This window comes from Apodemus sylvaticus, chromosome 6 (genome assembly GCF_947179515.1).
Source record: "Apodemus sylvaticus chromosome 6, mApoSyl1.1, whole genome shotgun sequence".
NCBI lineage: Eukaryota > Metazoa > Chordata > Mammalia > Rodentia > Muridae > Apodemus > Apodemus sylvaticus.
This window is the reverse complement of record NC_067477.1, coordinates 10169784-10183153: the sequence shown is the minus strand read 5'-3', so window position 1 is coordinate 10183153 and position 13370 is coordinate 10169784. Positions and strand designations below refer to the sequence as shown.

The window sequence follows — 13370 nt, the reverse complement described above, 5'->3', positions numbered from 1 at the left end:
AGCCTGCGGTAGTGCAAAGGCTGCTAACCTGACGTGTCACCTCGGTTCTGCAGTCACACTCCCATCCACACGCATGCTCACATACATGCAAATATATGGACAAATGATCACACGTCTGAAGGAGTATGCATCACATTAACCAAGGCCATGACTGGAAGCCAGAAGTCACCCCCTCCCCAAGTCTCTGGGTCTCTGTCCCCCACCACTGTCAGTTTCTCCACAGGAACTTGGGTGTTCTGCTCACGGTGGATGGGGCCAAGAGACACATGCAGAGCTGTGTTGGCCAGCCCGGGTGGGTCCCCAGGCCCCCCTCATGCAGGCCTCAGGAAAGGGGGCGGCCCTTGCACGGCCTAGATGACAGCACTCTTCTCCCCCTGGAAGGAGGTGCGGGAGGCTGGCCTGGCCAGCAGAAGCTCCTTCTCATGAACCAGGCTGTCCAACAGGTCCTCCTGGCGGTAGTTGTGATAAACCTTCAGGAAAGCCAGAGTGGTGATCGCCAGCCAGGCCAGCCAGGAGGCCCACAGTCCAAACTGCACGGAAAGCAGAGCAGTGTCAGGGGGTGTGGCTCACTGCACGGTGTGCTCAGTACCCACCTCCTCACTCTAGCTCTGCAGGGAAGGGAAGGGAAGGCTAAGGCAGGAGACGGCAGGGGCCTGAGTGCCCAGGCATGCCATGTTTGGCTTGTTCTCTGCTTTACCCACAAGAACCCCGCTTTGTGCAGAGGCTGGGGTACTTGGCCACCCTCACCTTAGCTGGCGAGGTTCCTTGAGGAGGAACAGGACCTGGGCAGAGCTCTCCTCCCACTGGGAGGCTAAGGAATGCCTATAGATCGGGCGCCCCTCTAGTCATGGGAAATAAATTGACCTTTATTTGCTGTTTCCAAACAGCTGAAGGAAAAACAATGCAATCAGCTCCAGGTCTGCACTGCATCAAACCAATTCTCATTTGAGCATGCTGGTCCTCAGACTCCGCGTGTCTCTGTCTAATTGGTCCAAATTAGTCCTAAAGCATCTTAAGCTAAAGTTGGCGTGAAGGTCTCTTTGACCCTTTCGGCTCATCTCTGCAAAGAACTCTTGGGCTTCCAAAGGCGGTGGCAGTGACAAGGATCATCTCAGCCTAGCGTGTGACAAACCAGAGCCTCCAGAAGCCAGCATGGAGCACAGAAGGGTGTCGTGGAGGATGCAAGCCACAGGCAGTGTGGGAAGGGACAGGTGTCCATGCCCCACCTAGGTGCCCCTAGCCTGCACCACCTCTGATTGGGGCACAAACGCAAAGTTGAGGGACAGGAACATTCTAACGCTCCCCAGGGCCCTTGAGGTCCCCAAAATCACATGCAAGGTGGAGCAAGATGAGGCTGGGACCTCCCTAGGACGGACACCTCATTCCATCCTCAGAAACAACAGCAAGTGGCTCAGGGACCCGCCAGTATTCCCTGAATGGAACCAGACCAGAATCTGTCCCACTAGCAACCCTAGATCCTAGCCCCCATTTCCAGCACTTCCTGCTTCCTCCCATTCCTCTCCCCACCCACACCCCCCCAGCCATTATCCCCCACTTCCGCTGCCCCAGTCCCTCCCAGCCACCCAGCACTTTCTATTCTCTGCCCCTGAGCTCACTCCTCACGTCTGCCCTTGCCTTCTCTTGTCTCCCGCCTCCCATACCCACCCCTCCCCCCACACGAGGCTTCTTCAGAGACCCAGCTCTCCCAACCTCCCCTAGGAAATCTCTTCCTGCTCCCACAACCTGTACCTCCCCCGGCATGGCCCCACCACATCTGAATCTGTTTCCTTATCTGGAATCCGGAGTCTGTTCTATCTGTTGAGGTCTCACCCCCATCCCCACCACAGCTTTTCTTTTTCTGCCCGAGACAGACCCCGCCCACCTACCCGAGACCCCGCCCATCTACCTGAGACCCCGCCCACTTACATGAGACACACCCTACGCCCCCCTAACCCCCCACACCATCCCCGCCTACCTGGGCGATAGCAAACTGATGGTAGAAGGCAGAGTTGTCCACATTTAACTCCAAGTCCTTTTTCTGGAACTCCTCGCAGCTAAAATAGCATGAAGCCAAGTGACTGGTGACTTGTGAGCCCCTGAGCCCCGCCCCCCCAGCCCCTGAGTCAAAAGGCAGCAGGGCATCAGGCTAGGAAGCAGAGCATACTTCCCCTAAACAGTAAGTGGCATCTTAGATCAACCTGATACAAGCTAAAGTCATGAGAGGAGGGAACCTCAATTGAGAAAATGCTTCCATAAGACCAGGATGCAGACAAGCCTGTAAGACATTTTCTTAATTAGTGGTTGGTGGGACGTAGCCCAGCCCATTGTGGGCGGGGCCACCCCTGGGCTGGTGGCCCTGGTTCTATAAGGAAGTGAGCTGCGCAGACCATGAGGAGCAAGCCAGTAAGCAGCACCCTCCATGGCCTCTGCATCAGCTCCTGCCTCCAGGTTCCTGCCCTGCTTGAGTTCATGTCTTGATTTTCTTTGATGGCAAACTGTGATACTGAAATGTGAGCTGAATAAACCCTTTCCTCCCCACGTTGCTTTGGTCATGGTGTCTCGTTGCAGCAATAATGAGAGGAGGGACAGTCCCCGAAGGGACAGGTGGAATTCCACTGGGAGCCAACTTTGACCACCTCACTGGGTGGAGCAAGACAGGCTTCAAAGAGGAGGAGCTGCGGACCTTTCTGACTGGCCCCGAGCACAAGGGCCAGCCTCAGCTACCTTGTCACTGTCTGTCTGGCACTTGGGGTCATGAGCTGCTGTCTAGTCAGTCCTTCAGTTCTCAGTCTGAGATGGACGTGAATCCTCCTGAGGCACACTGCACAGTGTCCCTGCATAAGTGTCACCACGAGAGCAGTCTCTACTCACCAACCACAAAACTAACTTCCCAGCCACACAGTGGAACTGGCTTCAGAGGGAGCAGAGGCTGGCAAGTGAGTCAGGCAGTGTCAACTGCAGAGTCCCGCTTGGCCCTCTCAGCCCACGGGGACCTTCAACATGTGATACTGTAGGGCTACCAGACCAAAGAGGGGCCTGGTCTTGAGTGGGCGAGTCTTAGGGACAAGGCAATAGGTGCAGGGGTGGGGCACGGGTGGGCAAAGCCTCGGACTCAGAATGGGACCCAGGTGAGGGGTGGGTCTTGCAGGTAGCTGACGATGCAGGGGCGAGGCCTACCTGTGGGATGAGGAGCCCTTCTCGGTGATGGTGTCACACCACATGGTGAAGCCCACACTCACAATGGTGCTGGCGATGAAGACCAGGAAGACCACAAAGGCACTGACCAGGAGGTTCAGGAAGGCATAGAAGAAGGAGCTGCAGAGAGGTCAACAGATACAGGCTGAGGAGGCCACCCAAGGTCTGACCCCACAGAGCTCCCTTTGTGACAGGGACGGGGATGTCTAGGCTTTCTGGCGAGCACCTGAGGCCCCGATGGGACTGAATGGGGCTCAAAGGGCTGCTTCCATCTCCTCTGCCGCCATTCCTGCAAATGTTCCGATGCTGAGCGGCCGTCTCATTCTCTCATAGACTGGGAGTTGGGGACTTGCCACCAGTGATGTACCAGGGAATCGTGGCCAAGTCGAGAACTCAAGATCATGAGTCCGAAACGTCCTTCTAAGACCACCTACTCACTTAGTCACTCCGTGTCACAGGTGTGGATCTGCGCTCCCTCAAATACACGGAAATCCCAAACACCATGGGGTGAGCACCAGGCTCTCTAAGCCTCTCACAGAGAAGGGTACAAACACGAGGAGAAGACCTGTCTGCCTTGGCCTAACTGCCTGACTCCAGGTCACACGTAAACCCAGCCCCACTTCCCTACCCAGAGAGAGGGCATGTGGGAGACCTCACCCCACCATACTCTGCAGGGTCACCAACCTGTGGGAGGTCCACAGCAGAGAGCAGAGCAGCCAGTTAACGACCCTGCCCACCTCCAGCCTGAGGTGGGTTGGACACCAGGTCCAGGTCAATCGAGCTCAGATGCTAAAGGTAATGACGAAAGCAGATACAGGTGGGCAACTGATAGATAGGTCTTAAAAACGAACAAGCAACCACGAAACATTGGTTGCTGTGACCTAACAGCCACCCGCACTTCTGGAGGCCTTGTTTCCCTGTGCATTCACCCCACAAGCCCTCTTGACCCCATGGCAGCCCTGTGTTGAACACAGACAGACGGCCAAGGCACAGGATCGGGGTCACCCTGACGCTCAGGATGAATAAGCTAACAGTAACTCAGGTCACCTCTGCCCAACTCACCACAAGCTGTCCTGAGATCATTCAGGGCTGCCTGTGAAGCCACAGGGCCTTGGCGACCACTGGACTGACACGAATAGTCAGGCCATGAAGGGCTGCCGAGGAGGGGTACCTGCTCTAGCCACACAAGCCGGGGGTGCCTCCCCTGCCTGTGAGCAGCTGTGTGCACTGCCCACTCACCCTGAGCTCACCACCACACTGTGCCTGTCCTTGGCCCCACGTGGCACTCGAGACAGTTCCTAGCCCCGCCCACCTGGCAACTGCACTGGCTTTCCTTTTAGCTCCCCTCTGTCCTTACACAGAGGCTGACCCAGGAACCAGGGTGGGACCTGATATCCACTGCTCTATGTGGCCCTGAGCAGGGACTTGGCGCCTTCCTCTTCAAGCGCGGACAAAGGTAAGGACACGGTGCACCTTGCTCCAGAGAGGGCAGGGAAATGGGGAAAAGAACATATTCCTGGTCTCCCGGGGACTGCCTCAGGCTATCATGTCCCGTCTGACCCTCCCCACAGAACCCCTAGGTCCCCTGGCAGGAGGTGACAAGGATACTGTGGTCCTGTGGCAGTTCGTTTTTCTGTAGCTTGACCCTAGCTAGGACCATCTGGGAAGAGGGAACCTCACCTGAGAAGATGCCTCCACCACAAACTGGCCTGTGGGCAAATCTGTGGGGCGTTTTCTTGATCAATGATTGATATGGGGAGCCCAGCCTGCCCTGGACAGAGCCATCCCTGTCCTGGGTTGTATAAAAAAGCAGACTGAGCAAACTCCGGGGAGCAAGCCAGGAAGTGGTGTTCCTCCATGGCCTTTGCTGCGGGATCTGCCTCCATGCTCCGGCCTTGGGTTCCTGCTTCCCTTCAAGAGGGACGAGCTAAACGCCGTAAAATGAAACCCAACCATCTGAACCTCACTTTCTCCCTCTGAGTCGTGTTCTAGGAGCCCCTCCCATGATCACTGGAAAGACTTAGGTGGGTGACGACTGTGAACATCGAGCCCACGTATCCTGGAGTGTTCACTGACCGCCCCATACTGTCCCAGGACAGACCTGGACTGAGAAGGCACACTGGCCTCCCAGCCCCTCAGTGAGCTCACCTGCAGCTGTAAACAGGTAAGACACTGACATATGCTCACCCAGAGCCCACTCTGGCTATGCTGTCCCCACCAAGGAGAACAGGGTAATCAAGGACTACCACAGCCACGTCCCCATGGGCAGAGGCAAGGCGCAGGGCTGTCCAGGCACAGAAATTCAGCTCACAGGACAGCTGAGATCTGAGGACTGTGGACAGAACTCCTTGTAGGGGGCATCTGTCCCTCCCTCTGCTGGACAGTCCCCTGCAATCTTTCCAAGGTCCCTGTCCAGCAGTGTCCTCAGTGCCTGACATTCCCTGACAACATCCCAACTGTTGCTCCCCACCCCTGGCCATGGTGCAGACAGCAAAGTGAGACCTACCACAACCCAGCATCACATCCTGTCTTTCTCTGAGACTGTGGGGCATGCACACTTTGCAGCATCTGGCTAGAATCCTTAAAGAGGAGGGAGTCCTGGTAGCCCACACCCTGAGGTGAGGCTGATCTGAGATACAGGAGCTCTGGTCCTAGCTGAAGATCCACTAAGCTGGATCACCACCAGGCAGAAGTCTCCAGTTCTTGATTTGTAATTGTTGTTTTGCTTTGTTTGTCTCTGTTTGGTTGGTTTGTTGGTTGTTTATTTGTTTGACTGTTTGTTTTTGTTTTTAATGTAATATGCTGGGCCTTCCAGATCCTGGAAGAACTTCATGTGTCCAAAGCCACACCTGGATCCTGTTTCCTGGGTTTAGAATGCCACCCCTTCCTGTCCCTGAACACACATTCCAAGGACAGGCCAACACAGGAGAGTAGGTGGAAAGGCACAGCACACACGGGGTTAACCCATCTTCCTCTCACCGCATCTCAGGGTGCCCAGCCTTGGATGTGCTGTCTCCATGGTGACAGCTATCCTGGGAAGCCCAGGGAGCAGTTCGAAGGCTGAGGACAGGTGTGAGCAGGCAGATGGGTTATGCTAAGCCCATGCTCACTATTCAGTCAGTCGGCCCTCACTCACAGACTGCTGACCCCAACCCACAGACTGCTGACCAACCCACAGACTGCTGACCCCAACCCACAGACTGCTGACCCCAACCCACAGACTGCTGACCAACCCACAGACTGCTGACCCCAACCCACAGACTGCTGACCAACCCACAGACTGCTGACCCCAACCCACAGACTGCTGACCCCAACCCACAGACTGCTGACCAACCCACAGACTGCTGACCAACCCACAGACTGCTGACCCCAACCCACAGACTGCTGACCCCAACCCACAAACTGCTGACCCCAACCCACAGACTGCTGACCCCAACCCACAGACTGCTGACCCCAACCCAAAGAGCTGCTCTTGCGCAAAGCCTTAGGCACACAGTTCACCTGCCCCCCCCATCCCCCTGAGGGATGTCCCTGAAACTATAGGTGTCAGGGATCATTCACAAAATGGTACACCCATCTCTACAACGTGGCCCTGAACTCTGCCTCTCTGCACCCCTGTGCCTCAGCAGCCAGAGCCCACTTAGCACAGCAGACATACCCTATACAAGGAAGTACCTGGCCCGTATGTTCAGCACCAACCAAGAGAGTCCGTGAAGAGGCTACAGGGTAACACTCTGCTCTAGGACTGATTGTACAGCACCTCAGTGACCTCTGGGGTTGGCACCTAATCTCAGAATCAGAGAATGCCTGGAACATAGCCAGATAAGGCCTGCAAGTCCCGGAACTGGCAAGCCTGGCATCCTCCAAGGCTGGAAATCCAGCGGCCCTGCAGCCCTTGTCTACCACATGGGCTCACTGGAAATGCCTGCCCTGCCCCTTTGAGACTCCTGAGTCCCCTCTGGTGGCCTGACACCTGCTCACTTGGCCTCTGCAGTCTGACTGGTAACTACGTTGGAATCCCTCTTTTCCACCGGGTACCTTACCCGTTGCTGGCCTCTGCAGACCTAATCGTCCCAGGAACTGATGGGCTGACTCAACTCTTAGCCAGGTCATGAGTCAACAGCCAGAAGAGGGTCAGCTGTGCAGCCATGGAATTGCAAACCTCATGGTCAGACACTGTTCTGTCCCTCGTCATTGTATGGTAGGTAACTCCTGCACTCCAGGCTCCATGCTTGGCCTGCAGACACAGATTAAGTTATGCCCATACTAGCCTCATGCCCCTGGGTGTGATGGGTAGCCAAGGCCTGGGGTATCTCAGCAGAGCTGTGCCCCAGTCCCACAACGTGGGCTCTGGTAAGCACTGACAGCACAGGTGGCTGACTGCCACCTGGATCATATAGGGGACAGGGTGAAGGATGACAGGCAGGCAGCCACAAGGCCCTTGCCAATAATGCCTGGTAGCCAAGCGGGACTATCTATGTCAGATGTCCCTGGAGAAGACCAGGCTAGACATAGTCATGGGCTAGTCTATAGAAGCCGGAGCAGAAACAGGGGAGCATCAGGAACAGGCTAAGAGACTCCAGTTGTTCCACAAGGGGGGTGCCCAGACCTGGCCTGTAGGGTGGACTCAAGATTATGCTAGATCTCCTCCAAGAGTTAGGATGTGTCAAGTCACCTCCAGTCAGCCCCCTAAACCCTGCCACAGGCCTTGGCTGAGTATGTGGTGGAAGGCATCTTACTCTCTGCACCTCTGTGCCTTGGCAGCCAGAGCCCGCTTAGCATGGCAGACATACTGTATATATTATTCATCCGTCAGCCTGAACCATTCCCCAGCAGGGCAAGCACATCGAAGGAGCCCCGGGTAGCTGGAAACGCCAGGCCTCGTGATGCTGGCATGGCCTGGGTCTGCAGCCTGACTTGTGCAGAACTGTCTACCCTGTGTGAGCAAGAGCTGCACTTGCAAGTTCAGGAGCTCCTCATGTCCCCATCTGGTGCCCCGCCTCTGGGGACACAGACCACACACCTGCATTCCTCATGTCCCCATCTGGTGCCCCGCCTCTGGGGACACAGGACCACACACCTGCGTCCTCCCTAGGGAGCTCCCCTTGGGTCTACCTGGCTAGACCATGTCCACCATGAGGCTGCCTCTCTTGCAGGAAAGGCCAGCAGAGTCAAATCATGCTATCTTCCCACTGACCGCTATCATGTCGCCTGTCTCAGGGTGCTTCCTCCTGCTCCAATCTGCACACAGTGAGGTGACTCCCAGTTGGAGGACAAGAGCTCTCAAACTCATCTGGACAATGAAAGACTGAGGGTCAAGGAAGGCTCCTCAAGAGGGACAAGACTCTGCTCTACAGCAGACACGGACTCACCCTAGAAAGAACCTCATCCTCCCAGCCAAGAGTTTGGTCCACATCACCCGGAGACCCTTAGGGCCGTCCCTGGCTTCGGACAGACTTCCATCGAAACCTCACCATAGTGAGTTGAACTGTAACTCTTCAGAGCCACATCTGAGTCCTAACCCTGCTACCTGTGGATACGGTTGCCTGATCTTCTCTCAGGAAAAGCAGGGTCAGAAACCGACAAAAGGCTCTTCAAGGACAGAGGCAGAGACTGGAACACACAGGAAGCTGGGGCCCACAGGAATGGAGCGTAGGAAAGAGCTTCTCTAGTTCTAACTCTAAGGACACTTTGATTCTGGACTCTCAGCCTCTAGCACGGCGAGAATGTTAACTGTTTCAAGTCATCCGTGGTACTAACAAGCATCTCCTTCACCAGCCTCCTGCATCCTTACGTTCTCAGAGACCCCTGTTCATCACCCGCCTCCTTGCAAGGGGTGAGGAGCTGCTAAAAACATGGATGGGGTGGGACACAGGTCAGGGAGGGCTGGACATGGGAATTCCCTCCCCACTGTAGGACACTGTCGCTCCAGGACCCAGGAAGCCTCAGCCAGGGAGAATGTGGGCTCTTGATTGTTGCTGAGGTGACAAATGAGGTGACCACAGTCACCAGGCTTCAGCCAGGTAACAAAGCAGGAAAGGGTGAAGAAGCTCTGCAGATACAGGAAACACAAAGCAGATCCTACTCACCCACCACACACACAGACACACGCACACACACACACACACACAGTACATGCACATATAGAGTCACACAGACGCACATGTATATACACACATAGAGACACACAGAATACACACACGTAGAAACACACAAAATGCACACACACATTGATACACAAAGATACACACAGTATATACACATAAAGACACACAAACACACAGAGTACACACAGACACTCAGACACACACACAGTTTACACACACATAGAGATACACAAACACACACGCACACACACATACACACACACACACACACACACACACACTGTACAAACCTCCAGCCAAGGCCTGAGTGCCAGGGGTGAGTTTAAGGAACTTTCCAGACATCCTCTGTCATCTTTTCCTAAGAGAGGTAGCAAGAATAGAAGACCACCTGCTCTTTCCAAAATGTCCCTTCCCCCACCCACAGGAAAGGGGCGCAGGCCCAAGACTGCTGCAAATGGTCCCAGGTCCCAGGGAGTGTGGCCTAGCTGAGCCAGAGAGTCCAGGCATAGGGCCATGACAGTGCAACATCTATGCTCCAAAGGGTCAGAGCTGGGAATCTGGAGCGATGCTCACTCTGGGAACAGAAAGAGGCCATGTGGCTCGGACAGACAGCCCCACATCCCCTGGGCCCCTGTGTGAACCAGGGCGGTCTGCTTAGAAGTGATGAGGCTGAGAGTGTTGGCACTTGCAGGCCTCTACAGTAGGGCAGGTGGAGGGACTCACGGCTGGGAGAGGAGGCCTGGTGGAGGGTCTCATGGCCCCGGAGAGGAGGGCCTGATGGGTACCAGGAGCCGTGAGAGTGCTGCATCTGTTTGCGCTGAGCTGCTGAAAGGCCTAAACTTACCCCTCGTGTCCCTTGCAGAGGAAGAAGAGCGTGCGCCATGCGTGCGCAGCGGCCAGCAGCAGTGACAGGAGGCTGGCGAGCAGGCTGAAGCGGCAAGCAGCCGGTGGGCCCCACTCCTGCACCGTGAAGCGCTCCCGCCCCTGCATCGTCAGGTTGGCACTCAGCCACATACCCTCGGTAAAGAGTAGGCAGCGGCCACGAAAGTCGTGGCCGTTCTCAGACAATGGCACCACCACCGCGAAGCTGAACAAGATGGCCAGAAAGTAGCAGACGCACTGCGCGAAGAGGAAATTGTTGAGCGCCATGGTGGTGCCAGGACGAGAGGAGCCGCTGGGGCGGCCACCGGTCAGGGTTGCGATCGCTCCAGGAGCCGGGCCGCGAGTCTCCGGCGCCGCGCAGGCCTGGCCCGAGCCGCGTGGGAGGCTGCGCAGTGACGGCGCCCGCGGGTCTCTCGCGTTGCGCGCAGACGCGTGCGCACCGGCCGAGCTTGGGGAGAGCCTGCGGTCAGCACCGCGGACAGCTCCCGCGGCAGCAGGGTCGGTATTGGTGGAGAAGTGCCACGGAAACCGGGCAGGGGTCATGGGCATTACTAAGTCAGCTTCGGGAAACCTGACTTTGCCAGTAAGGGTACCAGCAGCTAAAGGCTAAGGAGGAAAAGGATGCAGACCTATCTGCAGTTCAGACTCCTTTGCCAAGGCCTTTGTCTTCAAAGAGAACGGAGGAGGGAAGCAGAGAGTCAGGTCAGTAAGGGTGAGGATAGAAAGGAGGAAGGGTTCAAGTATTCCTAGGCAGGAGCAGACTTGTGATCTGTTGGTGCTCCAGGAACCATGCCCTCACCCCCACAGTGGAGCCCTCCGGTCTGTGTCTGTAAGATAAATAATGGTTGCCCTAGGCACCTCATTAAGACCTCTTTGCTGTGATGGGGCTGTTAGTGCATTAATTAATAGAATTAATGACTTTTCTAGTTTCCTTTAACACCAAGTAACTCTTATTCCAATTCCCAGAATGAGCAAGCCTTAGAGCCTTCCTTCTGGATATAGATTACATCAGCATTTTTTTTTCGCTGCAGGCACTAAATTCTTTTCGTTTTATTGCCAAAGTAATATGCACTTGTTTTTTAATTACAACGAGGAATATGTGTGATGCAAAGACACCAAGTTTCTTCCTCTTCCCTCCACCTAGTACATCGTTACAACTTGTGACAATCTGATGTCTACCTATTCAGACACATACAATTTATAAACATGCATCACCCTATGCCTGTGTCTACAGGTGATTCGGTCATCTAACGGTATGCAGTAGCATTGTTTCCTGTCTGCACACGCAGGCCTGTGGCCTTCTTTCTAGTAATTGTATAACATTCCATACCAACGACTGTTCTGTGTGACTGTCCATCTCTGGGGGGACACTGAATGTCTCCAGTGTTTGTTGTTTCCAGCTCTGCTGTGTGACATCCTGGTTTCCGGGTTTGTGTGGCCTTGCAGGCAGCACGTGAGTCCCTATGAAAGTCTTAGGAGAGGAGTGATTGGGTCACGAGGTATGAACATTTCAAGTGTTGTTGGCAGGAATCGCCAAACTGGTCTCTGACGATATTGTGAGGATAATCCTCAGACCCACTCTGCAGACCCTTCTTCCTGAGCAGGGCTGTCAATCCGACTGGTTTTACACGGAGAGACGGCCCATTGATTTGTAACTCATCTTCTACTCATCACTGGGAGGTCAAATATCTGCTCACAGTCATTACCATTGGTTATCCGCTGCACATAGGGATTTCATTTCCCAGTCTCTTGAGTACTTACATGAAGGAACAAGGTAAGGTCTGCAGCAGCTGCTCTTTTCTCAGAGAATTTGCCCAGGGTTTCTTCCACTGCCAAGACCCCCCAACCCAAACCAGGGGGCGCATTTGGGAAGCTCAGCCTGCCCCAACCTAAACACAAATCCTAACCATTCATCAGCACTTGAAAGCTTTGACAATAATAATAATAATAATAATAATAATAATAATAATAAACACTGACAATTGAGAAGGAAACAGATTGAGCCAAAGGGATGACTAAATACCAGCATCTAAAAGGGACTCTGGTGCTCTTATTTATGAGTTCCACTTAACCTTTAAAAAGTCAGGGACTGGAGAGGTGTCCAGTGGTTAAGACACCGGCTGCCCTTCTAGAGGACCAGGGTTCAATTCCCAGCACCCACATGGTAGAGCACAATCATCTGTAACTCCAGCTCTAGAAGATCAGGTGCCATTCTCTGACCTCTGCAATCACCAGGAACACAAGCACTGAACAGACATGGGTGCAGGCCAAATGCCATACACATAAGATAAAATAATAAAATTTTAATTAAAATAATCAGAGATTCTCTTAGTGTTTGTGTCAGTCCATATTCCCCAGAGAAACAGAACCAACAAGATGTATATGCTCACGGATACGTGCGACCTGATGCCAGTGTGTGCATCCTGCTTCGACAGAGACACAGGCAGCGCAGGGTACTCCTTTAAGGGTTATTCCGCATGCCGTGGAAACTGGAAAGGTGGAAAGCCCACAGTCATGTTGGCTGGAAAACCGGGGCCCAAGATATGATCTGATGCTTTGGTTCAAGCTCAGGGTCATTCTGCCGCGAATCCCCTCTTGCTCTAAGTAGAGGAGGTTTGTTCTATATGGAGCTGTGACAGATGAATGGGGGTCACTCACAGCATGGAGGAAAACCAGCTTTACTCGATTTAAATGTTAACTTTACCCAAAAAAATATTCCCATGAAAACTTCCAGAATAATGCTTAGCAACCTGTCTGGGCAACTTGTCTAACTAATTTAACCCATAAAATTAACCATTTTACCTCTGAAATAATTTCAATCTATAGAAATTATGGAAAACTTCACAAGCCGTGTGTGTGTGTGTGTGTGTGTGTGTGTGTGTGTGCATGCCCATGGTGGGGAGGGGAGAGAGAGAGAGAGGGAGAGGGAGAGAGAGAGAGAGAGAGAGAGAGAGAGAGAGAGAGAGAGAGAGAGAGAGAGAGACTCTTTATTTGTTTCCTTGGATGGCCTGAAATTCACTATGTAGGCAAGGCTGATCTTGAACTCACAGGGATCCCCCTGCCTCTGCTTCCTGAGTGCTATTATTAAATTCATGTGTTACTACACCTGGCTCTCACATTTTATTTTTAAAAGCCAATATTACATTCATGAAAAAACCTCATCAGAACTGCGTGGAAAATAAAATA

At 53.9% G+C, this 13370-nt stretch overlaps 1 protein-coding gene across 1 annotated transcript; it reads right to left on the bottom strand.

Moving 5' to 3' along the window:
- Positions 1-350: 350 nt before the first annotated feature.
- On the bottom strand, positions 351-10451 carry Tmem179 (transmembrane protein 179). The gene is made up of 4 exons (XM_052184704.1): positions 10147-10451; positions 3178-3315; positions 1976-2054; positions 351-530 (listed from the first exon to the last, which is right to left on the bottom strand). The coding sequence occupies exons 1-4, from the start codon at positions 10449-10451 to the stop codon at positions 351-353; spliced, it is 702 nt and encodes a 233-aa protein (XP_052040664.1).
- Positions 10452-13370: the final 2919 nt, after the last annotated feature.